This window comes from Centropristis striata, chromosome 11, assembly GCF_030273125.1.
Source record: "Centropristis striata isolate RG_2023a ecotype Rhode Island chromosome 11, C.striata_1.0, whole genome shotgun sequence".
NCBI lineage: Eukaryota > Metazoa > Chordata > Actinopteri > Perciformes > Serranidae > Centropristis > Centropristis striata.
The window spans coordinates 27,000,070-27,021,563 of NC_081527.1; the positions used below are offsets into that span (position 1 = coordinate 27,000,070).

Sequence of the window (21,494 nt, forward strand, 5' to 3'; positions counted from 1 at the left end):
GATGTGAAAGAGGTGTTGCTTTCATGTGGCGTTGCTATAATGAACAGCTACATCGAGTGGTATTAAAATCTGCAATGGATAACAAAGCAAAAATCTGATTAATAGTCTGCCTGTACTCGTAGTAGAAAAGCACAATTGGATGCCAATTTAGAAAACTCGATAAAGTGAATCCCAGTGAAGAAAATGATCTGCAGTGATTACAAAAATGTCACAGGATATCAATAAAGATTCTATAATACGGTATCACCCAACTGTGAAAAATGTAATGTGAGGTGTTTGCTCTCATTTAGCTCTCAAAGTGCACAAGATTGATGCATTTTACTTAAAAATGTACTAATTTTCTCCCGGGGGGGCATGCCCCCCGACCCCCCTAGATGGTTCAGTTCGATGGTTTTAACTGTCAGTGCCATATGATTAATTACTTTGATCTGGATCTCCTTTTAACTTAATGCTAATTGTAGTCAAGGATGAGGACTATTTCATTATACATGATGCTTCATAGCTTTTTGCTGCTGGTGGGGCCCCGTGTTGTGCAGAATGTGCCTTTTTTATTTTTTTGCCCCTGCCCTTCTAACAGTTTGAGTCTGCCACTGGCCTCAAGCTTAAAAAGTGATCAGTAAAGTCTTAAGATCTATTGTAAAATAGAGCCAATAGAGAGAAGTGATTGGGGTGATGTTGCTGCTGAACCAAAAGGCTGAAGGCAGATAATAGCTTCAATAACATTTAATAACAAGTCTAACTTTAATAACAGCAATTAGTTTGTCAGAGCAGAGGGAAAGAAACTGTTCATTATGTGTCGTTAGGAGAGAAACTGAATCCCTCCCACCCCTCACCGCCCTTCGCTCTCTCTGTCAGAGAGTTGAACAGGTAACTCTTCACCCCTCCTCCTCCTCCTCCACCTCCTCCTCCTCCTCCTCACCATCATCATCAAAAGCAGCAGCTGCTCTTTGAATCACCATTCATCTCCTGCTGCATTGTCCTGCAGTCAATCAGGACGAGGAGACTGTCCGTGCAGTCAAAAACACTGAAACCCGAGCAAGACGAGCCAAATCCCGAGACCTCCGACGACATAACGTTACACACACCAGTCAAGTAGTTTATGGGATAAAATGTGTCCTGAGTCAAAGTTAAGAGTTTAATTCATCCTCTGAGGTCCGAGACTACAATGTAAAGAAGCAACAGATTAATAAAAAGTCAATATAAAACTAAGAAAGATAAAATAACAATACGTTTTGGAAGGATCAACCTCTGAACCCCAACGAGCAGTTTCAGGACGTTTTTGCTCTTTTTACATTTAACTCTCTGTGTTCTTGTATTTCACTGCAATATATGAAATCTATAGAAATCTATAAGTCCTAGAGCACAATCATGGCTAGAGGTGGGAACAACTCAAACATGTGCAGAATAACACATTTAGATTGACAGAAATCAGAAAAAAAAAAAGAAAAGACATAAGTTGGAAACACTTTAAAATTGTAATAAAATGGAATTTATAAACAAACATTCTTCAACATGAATGTTGTAAAAAAAAAAAAAAAAAAAAAAGTTTTTTCCACATATTGTGAAGTATTGTCATGTTTCCAGCCTCTCCTGTCCTGTCCTCTCTGCTCTATGTAAACAGATTTTCAGTGAATATTTGTCACGTGAGCGTTCGTCTCAGCTGAATCAATCATGGCTTCACAATGTCTCTGAGGAGCAGAATTTAATGTTTTTGACAGGATCTGGTTAGTGCAGACACTTTATTTTTGGACACATGTAGTGATTTTAACTTTCGTAACCTATGATCTGTTCAAGGATGGTCGGAAAGTTCAAATTTTGACAATAATTCCTGTTTTTTACAGTTTCTTTCTGCAATATAGGATGCATTTTTCAATTCAAATGCATGACTCAAGAAAAGATATGTTTCAATTAGAAGAAGAAGAAGAAGAAGAAGATCACTTTATGAATCCCACAATGGGGAAATTCAACCTCTGCATTTAACCCATCCTTTTTTACACACAAGTGAGCACACCATGCAAGGAGCAGTGGGCGGCACATTACTGCGCCCGGGGAGCTGTGCAGGGGGGTTAGGTGCCTTGCTCAAGGGCACTTCAGTCCTTGACCTGTCAGTACCGGGTTACAAGCCCGATTCCTAACCTCTAGGCCACAGACTGCATATTAACTAATATTTCCAGATCAGGAAATATAAGTGATGGACCACTATAGACCAGGATCAGCCTTCAGAGATATGTATGTGTGAAATCTTTTCTCTGTCACTCATTGTTCCTCAACTCTTCTAATTGCCTGAACATATATGCGAGTTCACTTTCCTGATCCACATAAGTAAGAACAACAAACGCTGATCCAGGACCAGAGCCTGCTGATCCGGGGTACAGCAGAGAGTCCAGCACCTCCTCCTCTCTGCACTGATGCTGTCTGTAATGGCTTTGTTTCACAGAGATTTACTCCTGTTAGCATCTGTCGCTAGGCTTAGCGTCCGGGCCCCTCGGCTTTGTTTTCCAGGCGTGGACCCTCCTTCAGCTCCACACACACACACACACACAACTGAACCAATTAGAAACCTAATTAGGTAAAAGCCGAGGGACAACCTGTCCATTACTGAGGCCGGTGGGGACGGGGACTGTAGCGATGTCCATGATAAACAGAAAGGGAGACATATCTGCTGTGTTTGTCATGGTTTGGGCCCCTCAGGTCCAGTAAAGGGAAACAGTGTTCTAAGTCTTTGTGTCAACAGTTTGTGTTTGTCTCTTTCCCGTTTCAACAAAAACAGTTCCATAAAGATGTGTTCTTCAGTTTGCTGTGGAAGAACTTGACTGACCTGCACAGAGCCTCGAGTTAAACCTCACCCAGCACTTTCTGCTTTTCCTTCTTCATTGTTGTAGCCTGTTAATGCACTGTTAATGCTGTGTCAGTCAAGGTAATTATTGTTAACAAAAACTAAACGAAATAACGAAAACTAGAATTGAAAAAACATTTTTGTTAACTGAAATAAAAATTAAAACGAGAGTTTTTAAAAAAAACGATAACTAACTGAAACTGTGTTTTGTGGTTACAAAACTAACTAAAACTAACTAAAATTATAGTGAAAATGTCCTTCGTTTTTGTCTTTGTCAACTTTTTTTATACTTAAACCTTTTTGGTTGATACGAAATCTATTTCATCTATCTGGTTTTATGACTTAATAAACTTATCAGGGCTGAGATGGATCAGACAGAGGAAATAAAGGCAACATTTATTGTGACTTTTTTTAAATCCAGCACCCAACAAATACCCCATTACCAAAAAACTACAACTAATAAAAACTAAACAAACTAACTGAATCTGAAAAAAAAAAATCTCAACAAAATTAAAACTAAAACTAAAGAAAAATCCCAAACTATTATAACCTTGGTGTCAGTATTGACTTATTTGCTGTAATAAATAGATAAATAAATAGATAAATAAATAAAAATAAAAAATATGAATAGATAAAATGAATTAAATAAACAACTGAATAAGCAAACAAACACATTTTTGAATTAATAAAAATAAATAAATGAATAAACAAATAAGAAATTGAATAAATATGGATACACCAACACAAAAATGCAAATCAATAGGTTGAAGCAATATAGGCAATTAAAAATAAAAAAGATAATAAAAAAGGAGACAAGCTCACATTAAAGAAAGTCTATAAAAATGGGTTTTAACATTTAACAGAAGTCAGTGGTTCTGCAGCCTCGTCTCCCCAGGACTGAAGCTTTTGTTGTCGGCTTATTGGTTGGTCGGCTGCTACACAAAACTTTCTCCACCCTTTGGCGTCCACAGTTTTTGCTCACAAAGGCTGAAATTTGGCATCTGGGTCACATGTTTCTGATGTTGTGTGTGTATGAATGCATGAAATTTGTGGATGCAGCTGTTGGGTTTGCTGAAGGAATACTTTCACATTCCTTGCTAAGCGTAAACAAGTAACTGCAGCTAGCATAAAGGTTTCAGCACGGTACTCTGTCATTATCACACTATGGAAAGGGTGTTTATCAGCAGTTATCATCCCATCAGTGCTCCACCTTCTAGTAGGTCCCCTAGTGGTGAGGGGGTCCCATGTGATGCCAAAATAAACAATATTATTTGAAGTAAGGGTGAGAGTACACTGTAAAAAATGTCTGTAGATTTTACGGTGAAAAACTGCTAAACCATGACAGTAAAAGACTGTAAAATGATAAATGGGTTAAATCAGTTTCAGTAACAATGAAACACCCGTAAATGTGTATATATATATATATATATATATATATACACACATATATACATATGTATATATACATATGTGTGTGTGTATATATATATATATATATATATATATACACACATCTATACATATGTATATATACATATGTGTGTGTGTGTATATATATATATATATATATATATATATATTCATTCATTCATAACCATTAACCGCTTATCCGCAATCGGGTCGCGGGGGGCTGGAGCCTATCCCAGCTGTCATTGGGCGAGAGGTAGGGTACACCCTGGACAGGTCGCCAGACTATCGCACGGCTGACACATATAGACAGACAATCACACTCTCATTCACACCTACAGGCAATTTAGAGTCACCAATTAAACCTATATATATACATATATGTATATATATGTGTGTATATATACATACCCATATACCCTGCCCCCGCGACCCGGCCCCGTCTAAGCGGAAGAAAATGGATGGATGGATGGATATATATATATATATATATATATATATATGTGTGTGTGTGTGTGTATATATATGTACATATGTATATATATATATATGTGTATATATATATATGTATATACATATACATATATATATACATATGTATAGATATGTATATATATATATATATATATACAGCAGCCACAGCGGCTGGTTTTTTACTGTAAAAACGAGACTTGTTTTTTTTTTTACAGTGTAATCAACATAACTGTGTCTGGTACTTATGTCATCCTTGTTACTACTTCCTTTTTTGCATTTATTTGCATTTATTTAACTGTCTTTTATGATGCCTAACCATGAAGTTTTTGGCCTTAACCTTGGAGAAGTCGTTTTTGTAGCCTAAAAGAAACTAAAGTGAAATGTAACGAAACAGAGAGAGGTCATTGAATGAGCTGATAACAACGTAGTAGATCTACTCACCTACACTTATGGGATGATAACTGCTGGTGACGCCCATTTAACTGTGTGAAAAGATGCAGATCAGGTGTTAAACAATAAAACAAACACTATGAAAGATGCTAATCTGTGAAAAAGTAGTTGTACCAAGGTGCAGCAGGATCAGGACAGGTGGAGGTGTGTTTACAGTCCTCTCCAGGGCTCACTGCATGTGTTGACTGTAAACAGTTACTGCTTTAGTTTATCTGAGACTGGGCTCATTGTTTCCTGGAAGTCTAGGAAACAACCCACAGTTGCTTTATCCACATGTGAAGCAGCTACTACACAGGAAAGCCTGTATCTTGTGAATTTATTGAATGGAATGGACAATCAATGTGAATATGCACCAGTGACAATTTATGAGGACAATCAAGGCACAATAGCTCTGTCAAAGAATCCTGTATGTCGTCAAAGGAGTAAACACATTGATATTAGATATCACTTTGTTCGATCTGCACTTGGTGATGGAAAAATAACTATTGAATATTGTCCTACAGCAGACATGCTGGCAGATATTTTAACAAAGTCTGTAACTAAACTCAATAACTAAAAAAAAGTGTATACATGTTTGTCAAGAACTGTACTATCAATCTAGGAATAAGTAGGTGTGTTGAGTTTTGTTTGTTCTTACGTTGATTAGCATGATTGCTGAAATGGGAGGAGTTATATACAGGTGCCGCAAATTACAAATAAAGGAACTGCAGCTTGCTCTGGTGCAGCTGAAGCATGCTAGTCAGGTGAATTTAAGACTGTGTGTCTGATTCTTCATTGTTCCTCCGTTATGTAGAGCCATCAGTGTTTCAAATCCTTTTTAGGATGCCAGTGAGTTAACATTAGTCAGTTATCTCCCTGTAACTGTCCACTTCTCAGTTTAAACAGTGTAGCTCATTTCTTCAAGCAGTCCAGCCCAGGTCACTAAAGTGTCAGAGGGGAAGAGTTTATTTTTCTGATGACCACCAGCGATCAGTTTAATTTAGCTCAGCTTTATTTTAAGGCGTCTCTTGTGTAGTGTGTGTGTGTGTGTGTGTGTGTGTGTGTGTGTGTGTGTGTGTGTGTGGTCAGATGTGACTGACTGCTCAGACAGAGAGCAGCTTTCTTCAGGAAGAGTCACCCTGAGCCGCTCGGTCACAGCAGGTCAATTACCAGCTTCACACAACTGCTGAGTGTGTGTGTGTGTGTGTACATTTCTGACTTTCATTTTATATTAGTAAGTCTGTTTGTTAGTAGTTTGTTTGTTTGTTTTCTTCTGGTTGTACTTCTTTTGGCAGATTAGTTGATGGAGACAACCAGATCATCCTCAGATTATCCTCAACTATCCACACAAGAAGAAACAGACGAGACAAAAATACATCACCAGTAACAGAGTTAACCCTTTATCAGGCAAAGAACCATATTTGGTAACTTGAGCGGACACCTATAACAGGTCTCCTGGCTCTCTGGAGCTCATAGAACCACATGGATTTCTACATCACAGATAGTGACACTGTGGCATCTGACCAATCAGCAAATCAACAAGATTCAAGCTTTCCTTTATTGTCATTGTATTAAAAAAGTATACAACTAAATTTACATGTGCTTCTCATATATAAGGTGCTTTAAAAAAGACATTCAGACATTACGCATATGTAATAAGTAGTCTAAAAAGATAATAAAGTGGTAATGGATACAAATGATGTGTTATTGTCTATTTAGGGTTGCTGTGGGAAAGAGACTATAATAAATAGAATAATAATAATGACTCAATTGACCTCGATTTGCAATATAAAAATGAAACATTTTGCAAAAAGGCTTGTAATATCCTCCAATAACACTTCAGGGTTGACATTTTCAATTTCCAGGCGTGCCCTATAAAGGGTTAAAGTTTTAACTGGGATTTTTCTTTGACTAAACATATCTTTCAGGGCATATTAACGTTAGACTTTAAGATATTGAAGGTATTTTATTGGCCTCTGCAAAACCATAAACTCAAGCTGGAATCTTGATGAAGTCCTACTGCTGAAACTTTAGCTTTTTTTCCCTGAAGATCTTAGCAAAGATGGCTGGAGAATATTATTTTGTCTGCAAGTGACAGTAAAGCTGCTTTAGAAAATGGGCTTGCTGCAAAAAGAGCTGATTATCAGGTTAAAATTAGAACAGGAGATATTCTCTCTGGTATTCTAGTGTTTCTCAGGCAACCAGGTGGATAAGAAGAATAGAAAATAAGCATAAAAATTAGGTCCGGGACTTTAACGCGCTAATTAAGATTAATTAATTAAAAATGAATGCGTAAAAAAAATTGCCGCATTTTAATCGCACTTATTTTTGCACCGCGGAACGTTTCTCACTGGATGAGTTTCAGGCGGACTGATTATAATGGAGCACCAACTAGCGTTCATGAGTTCAGACAACAACAAACCACAGTGAACATGAAGGAAGAAGCTGATGAGAGCGCTTTGGTTGGCCCCGTGGATGATGGGGCCAACCAAAAAACCAAAAATTTCAAAAAATTGCTTCTCACTGTTCTCAGGTCGAATATTTATATGCGATTAAAATGTGGTTAATTTCGATTAATTAATTACAAAGCTTCTAATTAATTAGATTTTTTTTTTTATTGAGTCCCGGCCCTAATAAAAATACTTTTCCCCATCTTCCTTTGTTTAGCTTTTATCCCTTAGACAGTTTAAATTAAATCATGGTGGAGAGAGCCTCTCTGTTGAGGTTAAAGCTGAGAACATAAGATGTAAACACACCTGTGGCAAGGAGTCCAGGAGACATTGTTTTGCTTTTCAGGGTCACAGAACACAAAAGATAGAAATCACTGTGCATCATGCTGGACCTGTGTCTTTGTGTGTGTCTTTGTGGTGCTTCTGTTTGTGGAAAAGGCTGAGGCAGCACCGTGTTTGGCTGCTCTGCTGTTTCCAGGCAGAAGCGAGCTTAAAAAAACTTCACAGAAAAACAGAATGTAAACAACAGATACACAGAGTCAGACAGAGTTCCAACTCTATCAGCATTGATTAAGTGAGTCTGATCCGACTGCTGTGTGAGCTGACGGCTCATTGTGTGCTGAAGACTCCTCCTGTGTGTCCTGCTGCAGGCTGCAGACCTCCTACAGAGGGTTAGAGTTAGAGTTAGGGCCATGACAGTTTAAAGTCTTCTCTTTATTAACTCTCTGGCTCTTCTTTCTCTCAGCTTGACGCCCTGTGGTCGAAAACATTGAGCTGATTTTACAGAGACTGTAGAAGTCAGAAGAATACTCTCATTGTCTAAATGTTAAAGTGGCTTCCCTAAATATTCATGTATTTTCTGACAAAGACAAGTCTAAGTGATACTGCAGCATAGTTTTTTGGGGATTTGAAGAAGTTTTTCGTAGTTCCTCTGTTCCAAATGAAACTGAAAGGCTTAATACCGGAGGCTTAAATTCAAAATAAAAGCATTACTTGAGGGCAAAACAGTGAATGATAATGATGATATAAAAAAGAAACTTTTATTTTTTTTATTCTAAAGCTACTTGTATCTCTTGCACTGATATGTTGGAGTGAATATGTCCGGAGTCTGAAAAGCAGATGATAAATAACAGGAAATACATAACTGCACAGTTCACCTCCTTTAACCCTCTGACTGTCTGTCATATCTGGAGATGTTTTTATATCTTACTGTAATCATTAGACACATTGAATATAAACTGTCCTCTCTCCTTGATACTGAAGTTTAGACTTTGAGAAAAGTTTTGACTAAAGTTCCTCCCTGTAACTGACCTCAGTCTTTACAGAAGCTTCAAGGCTAAATCTTAATATGAAAACATTTATTTCTTGGGCAGAAAGTGAAAACTCACAGGCATTTCATGAACTGGACTACAATTAAATTCATAGATGCCACCTGAATGAGGTTTGAACCCTCTGAATAAGCTGCTTTGGGACACTTTTTTGATCGTTTTACATTCTCTACTCTGTGTTCTTGTATTTCACTGCAACATATAGAATATATATAAATGTATAAGTCCTGCAGCTCTATGGAATCAGCACAATCATGGCTAGAAGTGGGAACAACTCAAACGTCTTTATGCAGAACAAGTTGAATTTCTTTGATATAATTTCTTTAAATAATGTAAAAATAAATAAATAAATTATATATATATATATATATATATATATATATATATATATATAAACACTTTTTCAAGAGTCAATAATATTAGGGGAAAAAGCTTGCTCTACATATTGTACATATTGAAGTATTGTCTTGTTTCCAGCCTCTCCTGTCCTCTCCTCTCTGCTCTGTGTAAACAGATTTTCAGTGAATATTTGTCACATGACTGTTTGTCTCAGCAGAAGTGATTCTGACAGAAATATCCTGATATTAAGCTTTGTTTTGGTCACTTTTGATAATGGAAACTTTCGTAACCAATGATCTGTTCAAGGACCTTCGGAAAGTTTAAACTCCAAAGATGAACCTGTTTTTACAGTTTTTTCTACGATAAAATGTGTATTCTTCGTGATTACGTCAGAAAACATCTGTTACAATGCTGTTTTCATTCAGACAGTTAAAGTGGATAAATGGTGGATAAATTATATTTAGGAAAGGTCTGCGTCTTGTAATAATTAAAACATGAGTTTTATCGAGTGAAAGGATTTGAGATTGCAGTTAGTGCTGGGCGATATGGACCAAAAGTCATATCCTGATATATTTGAGCTGAATATCGATATACAATATATATTCCGATATTTTTACCGCAAAGTGAGAGCAAATGTTCAGTCAAAGTCAAATATGATATTTTTTTCCGAAATAAATATATTTATATGAGAAAAGAATAACAAACATTACAAAACTAAACTAAATATGACAAAGGGCAGCATTTATATATGAAGAAAGAACAAAAAAATTGAACCATATCGATATATGCGATATGGTCTAATTCCATATCACATTAAAAAATATATATCGATATATCGCCCAGCCCTAATTGCAGTGATCTTTGAAACAGTTCTCTCCGGTTTTGACTCTTCTTTTTGTCTTGAGAATCTGCTCAGCCTTTTCCTCAGACACACATAATAAGCAGCCGTCTGCTGAAACTCACATCCAGCTCCTCACTATGGTTTCATGTAGCAACCCAGGGTCATATTAACCTCAGCTATGTGCCATATGTCACCTGTGATGAAACATGAGCTAAACAGGAGAGGAAGCTTCTGCCCACAGGATACAAATAATGGGACTCTGTACGTGTGTGCACAGGTTCAGGTTTTTATTTCCATTTTGGAGACTTTCTACTTTTCTTACAGCACCACCCTCCCGTCCCTCTACATCCTTCTTTTCTGTCTTTTATTTTTCCTTCTACATTTGCTTATTTGCTTATTTCCTAATTTTTTATTGATTTCTGTCTTCCTTTGCTGCTTTAAATTTTCTAAATGCATGACAATCACCCCAAACTGTAAAAGGGATATTTTAGTCCTCTTCAAATCAATGTTATTATAGTTTGGGATTTTTCATTAGTTTTATTTTTTATTTAGTTGTGGGTTTTTTAGTGTTTTTTTCAAATTCAGTTAGTCTTAATTAGTTTTTAGAGTGAGTTTGCTAGTTTTAATTTGTTTTTATCTCTTGGAAAATGCTTAGTTTTAGTTTAGTTTTTATTAGTTTTAGTGTTAGTTTTAGATTTTTTTTGTAATGGGGTATTTGTTCCAGATTCAATAAGTCACAATAGATGTTGCCTTTATTTCCTTTATCTTATCGATCTCAGCCCCAATACGTTTATTAAGTCATAAAACCAGATAGATGAAATAGATTTCATATCAACCAAAAAGGTTTACGTATGAAAAAAGCTGACAAAGACGAAAACGAAGGAGATTTTCACTATAATTTTAATTCGTTTTAGTTAGTTTTGTAATCACAAAATAAAGTTTCAGTTAGTTATCGTTTTTTTAAAAACTCTCTTTTTGATTTTAATTTCAGTTAATGAAAAAGGTTTTTCCAGTTCTAGTTTTCATTAACTATAATAACCTTGCTTCAAATCTTCACTTTTACTTAAGATACCACAATGCATGTAACTGCTGATAATTCTTTTACTTAACAAGTAAAATATTTCACCTCCACCTGGTTTCACCATGGTAAACATTTCAACCAGTAATTTATTTTTACCACCTTTTTAAAATAAATATTTCCTCCTAATAATCAGCAAACATTCCTCTCCTGCACATGTGATGAACCTCCAGGCTTTCTTCCACACTGCTCAGTAACAGGAGACACAAGCTGTCAGTCAGGATGTGTCCTGCTGTAAATCACACAGTTAAGCTGTTTGACCAGTCAGTCAAAGTGTTCACATCAGCAGCTCAGGTACCTGACTTTATGACTCTTGTCACAGTTTCACCACCTGCTGTATATCACCTCATCTACGCCTGGACCTCTGCTCAGTCTTGTGCTATTTGCAGAAAATATTAAGTTTCTAATTGTCAAACATATCTTGTTATTCTTTGTAAAGATTAGAAAGTCAGGCTGCTGTCTGTCTTAATGTTTTCCGTCTTGTTTCAGGTTCTTTTCCCATCTGTTTTCTGTCATGCATCATTATTACTGCAACACTAAAATATGTGTTGCAAATGGTCGTAAACTTGCTCTGTGATCTTCATCCATCAGTTCATCCCTGATGGAATGGTGGAATAACTGAGGGAAACTCATTCTGGTTGTTTATTAAGTTGAATTTTAAACAATATTTGGATGTATCAAGTCATTTATTTTATTTCTCAGGGCTTCTGGAAACTTTAGTTGTTTTTTCCATGTATAAAAAGCTGCTGTGGTCCAAAAGGTTTTGCACTTATCTCTCATAGAGTCAAACAAAGAACGCTGAATCCAAAACTTGTGGTCATGACCTGACAGCCTTATAGAGGAAGTTTACACACACCAAATCTACTGTAAACAACAAACAGGGCTGAATTTAAATTAAAAAAATAACTGTTTACATTTTTTTTATTTGATTTGATTTGAATGTTTTACATGATCTTAAAAATGTTACCCCCAGGAAAATATCTCACTCTTAATCGCTTACTACCTACATTTATTTACAATCACAAATAAAAAGCAGATGCTGAATTAAGTGGAGATTGTTAATTTAAGTATAGCACATGCAATATATATAAATTCAGCTATGAGGCAAATTAGTCATAATGGGGCATAATAGTAATTAACCCTCTGGGGTCTATGATCGTGGCGTCCTGATCAGATCATGTAACATTTAACAAAAAAAACTAGGTCACATGGAGCGCTGCTATCAACTTCACTCCAAAGTACAGACTTGAACCTTTCTCCCAGTTTTTGTTTGACATCCCTAGGTCATGTAAAACCAAAGATATGATAGTTTTAATTTGATAGTGCAGAAATATTTTGGCGTTAGTGTAGCTCATAGTTTGTTTTGAAGAGTTGCAGCTAACAAGGAGAAAAAAAAACACCTAAAAGTACTGTTTATATGGGACTTTTTTGTATATAGATTTAGTATATTTCATTTTGACTTTTTTATATGTTCATATTTGCATCCTATGTTTACATTTTCAAGTTCCAAAACAGTTCATTGAGCATATTTGTGTATTTTGTTTTAGTAAATAGTATAATTTTTCAACTCGGATTTCATGATTTTTGTGTATTTTTGGGCTCATTATGTTGATGAAGTAGGTTAAAGTGAAAAGATAATTGTCAGATCATATAGGTGAAGAAAAAATGGATACCAAATATGGGTATAGTAAACATATTTTATATGGTACGTGAAGGGCAAAATCAGAATTATTCAAAAACGGCCAAAATAGGCTCAGACCCCAGAGGGTAAACCAAATTTTCCAGTCTGAGGTTTGTAGATTATTTGATTGATGCTGGTATTGCTGAAACAGGGCTTTGAATTTGGTTGATTTTTAGTGAAGCATAAAGTAATCTTGATAATAATTGTTGAGGTGGGGAAAAAAACAAAATGCCAGACATACAGAACGTATATTCACATGTCTCTCTTCCTTTGTGTCCCTTGTTTTGTGCTCCAGGTTTACACCTACAAGCAGAATGCTCTCAGCAGACAGAAGGTGCAGCCGATGCACCACAGCAGCATCAGAGGAGTGGAGGACATGGCCACCCTCGAGGATCTGCACGACGGCGCCATCATGCACAACCTCTTCCTGCGTTACCAGCAGAGACACATATATGTGAGTCTGATCCTGAGGATCTTCAATGTTTATTTTGTGTATTTGTTTATTTAAAAGGATCCCCATTAGCTGAAGCCAAGACGACACCTAGTCTTCCTGGGGTCCAGACGATCATTTTTAGTACCAATCAGACTCAATCAATCAATCAGACTTTATTTGTATAGCACTTTTCCTACAAGAGAGATGCAACACAAAGTGCTTTACATAAAAAAGGAGAAAGTAATAATAATAAAAATAACAACACATAGAAACAAGCAAACATCCTCCGCCCATCCCCAACCCTCCACCCTGACCCTCCATCCACCATCCTATTAAAAACAAAGCACAAACTGAGGAAGCTCCATCTCAACATGGAGCAGTGAGGAAACACTGGAGGCAGCTTAGAAATTAATTAGATAAAAAATAAAGTAAGGTAAGAAAAAATAAAATAAAATATGATTAAAAAAAATAAAAGTAAATAATAACAACAATAAAAAGCTAGATAAAAAAGATAAAACAACAAATAAATAATTAAGAAGTATATATATATATATATATATAGTATAAATAGTAGCAAATAAATAAATAAATATAAGAGAAGATGTTATAACACTAAGATGCATGAGCAGAAAAATCTCTAAAAATGGTTCAAGTAAAGCCAAATTAAAAAGATAAGTCTTAAGTTTGATACCACAGGCATTACAAACTCAAGTCATTATAAAATTCTATAATTTTTCTTTTAAAAAGTAAGAAAAGAAAAAGAAAGCATTATTCTTGTATCACATAGCCCAACAACACTAAAATAAAATTATCATATAATTAAGGTGTTTACATCAAATACATTCTTAATCTTTTTTTAAAACCAGCTTTTCCCTAAATGTCACCAACCTGGAAGACTGATCCAAAGCACTACTGACCTATAAAATACTGACAACTTCATAGAGACAGTCTCAGGTAGTGGTAGAATAATCAGTCCACTATTCACCACTTGTTATAAAAATTAGTATTTAAGTGTTAAATTATATTATTATAAAAATAATTAAGAGTTTGAGCACTAATTATTTTATGCAAATATACTAGCACATTAGCAGATAGTCTATCCTTGACTCTTAAGCAGGTGAGACGTCCATGCATTTCTACAACACTAGTACTTGGAGAACAACCAAGAACCAGTGTTGCAGCCTTGTTTTGAGCCACTTGTAATTTGTTGATAAGACTGTTGGATGCAGCAGACCAAACAACTGAACAGTAATCAAGATGACATAAAACAAATGAACAAACTACTTGATGAAACAACTGTGTAAAGGTTAATCTGAGATGATTTTGAGTATTTGGACAATGAACAGTTTTCAGTGGCTGATCTTGTGAGTGACTCTGTGACACAATATCACAAATCACTTGAGAGGAGAAGTTGTAGTTTAGCTGATTTAGCAAGAAGAGAGATAATAAACGAGAAGTTGCTTACAACATCTTGCAGGTTAAAGTAGTAGTAATGCCTAAAACCAAAAGCACCAAAAGAATCACCTCATTTTTTGATAAATATTTTCAGCATTTTATTTACATATAATAGAGAGAACAAAAAAGGAAAAAAGAAAAATATATGTATATGCAAAATGTATCTTGAAAAGTGGAAAGAAGAAAATGATAATACAAAAAAGAAAATGGTAAATAATGTAATAATTTAAAAACCTTAAAATAAAAGAAACAGTAAAAGACAGTAAAAATAAAAACAAAAACAATAATACAAATAAAATAAAATAATGAAGTAAAAAAACCTTAAAAATAAAAGAAACAGTAAAAGAAAACCTTAAAAAATTGTTTTTAAAAAGTGAATATTATCTATGCTTTAATCCATAATTTTACATAAATAGTGTACCAGTTCCATGGAGCAGGTACAGCAAAGGCTTAAAACAGACATTTGATATAAGTATTTATAAAACTCACCTTAATATATTTTATAGATATAAAGAAACAATACAGATTGAGCTCTGTGCTGCTGTCTACTTGGATATTTAGATTTTTAGCTTCATTTAAAATTAAAATAAAAAACGGGGGGGGGAATGTAGAAAACCAGAGAAAAACTTAATTTCATGTCTAATTCTGACGTGTGTTGTTTGCCTCCAGATCTGATGTTGTGTAAAAAATCCTTGACGGCAAGTTCAGCGTAAAAACTTTCTGTTTCTCTTCATACTGAAATCAGATCGAGGCATGTTCAGGGGAAATCTGAGAATGGAGAGACCATTTGAAATCAAAACCCCTAAACAAACAGCGCTATCTGCAGTATCATGCTGTCAGGGAACACTGGCTGCCTTTAAAAGTGCACAGGAATCTCCCATGAAGTCTCTCCGTCATTACATCAGAGAGAGATAACCGTCTAGACTGGGCCAGATAAGAGAAGGTGGAGGCTCGGTCAGAAAGCTGGAAGTTGATGTTGAGTAGCAGGGATGCAAAGGAAGACGTGTCTTTCATTTTCTCTGTGAATATCATTTTGTCAAAAACGGTAATTACAGTGAAGGTTCAGCTCCAGGTGTGAAACACACGTGAACTTGAAGGTGTGTGGGAGTTCAATACAGGAGACACGTGTGGAGACACAGCAAATTTCACAACAATATATAAACCAGTCTGACTGCTTTTTTTACTTACTTTGAAACATTCGGAGCATGTATGAGTCAGTTTAAGGGACACTCCTGGCCCATGTCTTATCTATCACCTTCTTTTTACCATCATTTTGGTAAGAGGTTACTGCAGATCTTCTTTTCGGCTAATATTTCGGTAACACTTTAGATTAGGGAACACATATTCAACATTAATTAGTTGCTTATTAGCATGCACATAAGTAACATGTTGGCTCTTAATTAGTCATTATTAAGTAATTATTAATGCCTTATTCTGCATGGCCTTATTATACAACCAGTAAGCCATTAACTAAGAGTTTTCCCTCAATAACCTCAGAATTATTGCTTATTAGTAGTAAGTAAGGAAATTGTTGTATATGAGTTATGATCTTAATATGCTTTACTTTGTATGGACTTTATAAGTCTCTACATAGCGGTGAAGGAAACCATGGAATCGGCAAATAGCCACCTTCTCCAGACCTTTGACGTGACTGGTGGCTCTTTCTGGATGATTGGATGAGGATTGGTAGATTGTAATGTCAATCATTACGTTACAAAGTGGCTCACTGGTAGACTAACATTGGCGCAAAGTTGACATTACAATCTAAAGGTCTGCAGAAGGTGGCTGTATGCCGTTTCCATGGTTTTAGTTTCTACACAGTAAAACCCCTCTCAGAAACTTTTGGGAGATACATTTTCTGCAAAAATGTATAAAATTAGATAATTTCAAGTTCTTGCTACACGTACCATGTTGTTAAAAATTAAATTTGCCAATTTGAAATCAGTTTAAGTCTTCTACTATGGGCCTTTTTTCCGTTCATTAGGTAAGTTAACATTTACTTTTTGTTTTCGCATTAGAAACCAAATTCCTGGGTGAAAGTCGTGTTTGTTTGACTCATCCATCCACCCAACCTCCTCTCTACACGAACTTTGTTGCTCTTTATACTTTATCTGAACTGTCATTTTCTTTCTGTCTTGTTGGTTGTTTAATTTTTTCTTTCCTTACATCCTTTTTCTTACTTCATCCCCTGTTCTTACAGCTTTTCAAATATCTTTCCAATGTATTTTACCTTCTTCTTTATCACAATTTGAAATCACTTCTAGTCTTCTCCAGTGGGACTTTATCCTTAGTGTCTCTTAGATTGTTTCTGTGTCCACATAAGAATAAAATAAAAGTCAGTTTCATTCTGTTGCATCAGATCTGTATTTTGAGCAGTTGTGGTTAAGACATGAACTATGCCAATAGTCATTTTAGATTCTGCTTTCTTTGCAACATGAAGTATAAGATTTCTCTCAGCCCGAGCTCAGAGGAGGCTTCAGAATAAAAGAAGTTGTTGCCGACTGCCAGCTCCTAAGTGTTACAGTTAATGATGTTATTCTAAAACACGAGTCACCTTTAGCTGGTGTTCATTCCACAGTATTCCCACGACAGAGCTCATTATGTACTTTAAGCATTTAATAGTTAATTGTTTTTCTTGGATTACTTTATGGCAGAGTTGTCTTTTTTAAAAAAAAAAGCTTATTTCCTAAAGAATTGACTTTAATTGCACCAAATTAAGTGTATTATGCAGGTGGTTGAATTCTGAAGTGTTTCCAGGTTTGTAAAGGAACAAAGGTACATAGAAATAAGTGTTAAACATTACACATAACTGCAAATATATCAACTTCAGTTAGCCTTTCTTCTTGTGAAGTAAATCTATTCTAATCAGGGGAAACAAATCAAAAGCGTGAAAAACTTAACCATGTTTCATGGAGCTTTAAAGTGTTCAGAGGTTTCCATGCCTACAGTGTTGACCAGGTGATGAAAAACCCAAAACAAGTAGAGAGACTTTCAGCTGTTTTGGTTCTAGGTTGTTAAACCTGGACGCAGTTGAACGGAGCTGGTTGTGTGGCAGCCAGTAGCTGCAGGGTGCCAAGAGAGGGACGACGAGTCCAGTTGGTGTATGGTTTGTTTGGTCTGATGCTCGTTTTAGAGGCTGGTGTTACAGTGGCGGCCTCACGGGGAGTTTGGCGAGCAGCAGACTGGTCCTGGCTCGGCTCAGGACAGTTAAGAGCATGTTAGCTTTGGAGGAAAAAAACACAGTGGATGTGAAAAGGCTGTTTCTGTATTTGTGATCAGGATGGTCGTGTTTGTTCCCTCTGCTGCACTAAACCTTGTCAGCCTCTTTTGTAACTTTCCAACAAGCTAAAACATTTTTTTTAAATATTTGTGGACATCTTTTAATCATCGAGTGTATTTGCAGGTGTTTGGGAGTTCTGCTCGAGGTGTCTCTCTGTATCTTTGTCTGTCCCTGTATCTGTATTCAGATAGAAAATTGAGTTTATAATAGTATTGTAAGTCCTAACCTAATATTAATTGGCAATGCGGTTTTCCTGCCTTTGAAACATCAAATTGATTTGATTTTAACTTTTTCATTATTTCAAGAAACATAGTGGCTGACACAGACATGTCAGTGAAGGACTCTTTTACTGAATAGTTACAAATATGTTTGGGTATAACATTTCTGTCACGTTATGTTCTCTTTCTAATAACATGTTCAGATTTGGGTACACAACTAATGCTTATGTGGAAGAGCTTGCAAAACACCTCTACTGAGGGAGTCGAGGAAAGTCTCATTTATTTCCTCAAATAATTTATAACTGTTATTTTGTTCATATTTATCCTTTTTCTGATAGACTTATGAGTTATTTCTAATCCTATGATAAAGGATTAAGGATATAGTTAACCCTTAATAGGGCACTCATTGAAATACTTGCAAATTTCAACCCTAGAGAATATTGGAGGATATTACATACAGCCAGAATGTGTAAAAAAAAAAAAAAAACATATGGACCCGGGGGAGGGGGGTAATATTTTGAGAAAAAAGTTCACAAGATTAAAGTGGCAAATCTATGAGAAAAAATGGAGGGATTTATGAAATTTAAAGTGGTGAATCTGCGAGAAAAAAGTTGCTTTTTCCCCACTTTATTCTCGTAAACCCGAGAATTTTTTCGCACAGATTTGCCACTTTAAATGTCCTAAATCTGCGACTTTTGTTCTTGTAGATTTTCCACTTTCATCTAGTAAATTTGCAACTTTTTTCTCAAAATATTATTGGCCCTAATATGCCTTCATAGTCAAGTTCTCCTAGTACAAGTCACTGAAGAATAACTCTGTTCGTACAACTGTTTCTTGCAGATTTATTTTCTTAATTTTTCATTTTTACATTAGAGGTTGAGGTCAATAAAGTTATTATTATTACACTATTATCATACAGATGTCAGATGTCATGGTGTCACTGTCTGTGACGCCGCCTGATCTTTGCTGATTAGCTGGAAGAAATCCATGTGGTTCTATGACCTTACACAGAGACATGGGGACCCCATTTTGATATCTACTGAAGTTATCAACTATAGTTCTTCGCCCGATAAAGGGTTAAGGATAAAGTTCCAAGGACCCCAAAAAAGCACAACAAATCCTCCAAATTTAGCAACAAAATACGTCTTTTGTCCTCGTCCATGTCTTCTGATCTGACATCTCTGTCAGCAGGATGACTTCTTTTGTCTGTGCCTTCCAAACTGTTGACAATAAATCACTTTTATGATGAGACAGCACTTTGGTTAGGTTTTAGCCGAAATCTGGCATTTTTGAGGTTTAGGTTTCCTTCGGGAGATGTTTGTTGCCGGTATCATAACTAAAATAAGAGTAAGTAGCTGTAAAGTGGTTCCAGGAGGCTGTGCTACAGTAATGTATTCCACACTGTCCTGCTTTACACAGTCAGCTAATTAACAAACAAAGCAGCTCTGTTCCTCTGACCCAGTCAGCGTAAAGGAGCCGATGAAAGTCTCCAGTACGGAGCAGAAAACAAAGGAACATGTAGGACAAACAGCTCTCACCGTGACTGTCTGCTAATGAACAAACCTGACCCGGCACTTTCTGCCCAACAAGCCGGTGACAAAGGCAGCCTTGTGCTTTCTGCTCAAGTTAGCCGCAGTAACCTTTGACAAACGCCGCCTCGTTACTTTAATCACATGTGAACGTTCCCGTATGCTCAAAATTATCCAATCAATTCATCACTGCTGCACTCTGACTGGGCTTTTTTTCTGTGTTTTTGGTAAAGAGGCTGCAGAGAGGGAAAGTTAGAGGAGTTGAAGTGGGTTGTTGTAAAGTGAAGCGAAAGGTTATAAGTAGGCCCGGTACTCGATTAAAAAAATTGATCTAATTAATTAGAGGCTTCGTAATTAATTAATATATAAATATAAATATTTGACCTGAGAACAGTGAGAAGTAATTTTTTCACATGGATTTTTAGTATACCATTGAGTAATGACTGACTACAAAAGCTTAAGCAACAAAAATATTGTTTATTTTTGTTCAAGTCCAACAGACGAGTGCAATTTTTGCCATTAAGTGTAGCAATAGCATATTTAGAAATATAGTACATTTCAGAAATTCAGGTAGCCTTTAAGTAGGTAGACCTTCTGTAAACTATAATACTTTGGTTTTTTAAGTAAAACACAATCCACGCTAGCTACCACACTAGCCGCTAGCTGCTATATGTTTTGCATTGAGGTGATACTTGAGGCTGGATGTGCTGCGGTGATATGTGAATTCCTTGTTGCATAGCAACACAACCATGCTCTTATCGACGCTTTCATCCGTTGGTTTTTTTGTAACAAAATGTCCCATCATCCACGGGGCCAACCAAAGCGCTCTCATCAGCTTCTTCCTTCATGTTCACTGTGGTTTGTTGTTGTCTGAACTCATGAACGCTAGTTGGTGCTCCAGTATAATCGGTCTGCCAGAAACTCATCCAGTGAGTAACGTTCCGCGCTGCAAAAATAAGTGTGATTAAAATGCGTCAATTTTTTTAACGCGTTGATTTTTTTGTAATTAATAAATCTTAATTAACGCGTTAAAGTCCCGGCCCTAGTTATAAGCAAACTTCAGAGAGCTAACAGTCGTTTCTGATACAGAAAACCGGTTCCAACTATATTCAAATGGATGCTGAGGAGATCTCAGGTTAGTTATAAATAAATAAATAGATAGCACTGCTAGCCACCATTTCTGCTCAGTGCGCTCCATGTTTGAAATGTTGGCAATCCCAACTCAGACTGTGAATTTATCTTACAGCACCTTTAAATAAAACTTTATTCTCATAACTCATTTGAACTACCTGCGGTTCATAATATGTAGCAATAAGTGAACATTTAAGGGTTGTTTTAGTCTTCACAGTATCTAGAAGCAGAGCTGTAACATCGTGCTACTCAAACAAAATATACTTCAACACAACTGAAAAATTTACTTTTAACTTAACTTTTAACAAATTTAGCAACATATGAACAACTTCAAGCTAAATAAAGGAGCAGAACTAAAGCTAAATATGTGCTGCTGCTAATTCAATAAACATTTTATACTATATATTTTAGCCACAACCGCTGTTACTATTAATAATACTTAAGTTTAGTCATGATTTTTCATTAAGAAGTCCCAACTACATACACCTGATAAATCAGTAATTTAACACCACATCCAGTAAAACTGTACACTCTTCTCTTTCCTTGATGAAAAATGGTCTGGCCTCCACATTCCTTCCAGATATC

The 21,494-nt window shown here is 36.0% G+C and overlaps 1 protein-coding gene across 1 annotated transcript in view; it reads left to right on the forward strand.

Moving 5' to 3' along the window:
- Positions 1-21,494, forward strand: part of myo10 (myosin X) — a 174,510-nt gene that overhangs the window by 52,517 nt on the left and 100,499 nt on the right. The window contains exon 3 of the mRNA XM_059343807.1: positions 13,159-13,317. Coding sequence (XP_059199790.1) covers positions 13,159-13,317 — 159 coding nt within the window. The remainder of the gene's footprint in view (positions 1-13,158; positions 13,318-21,494) is intronic.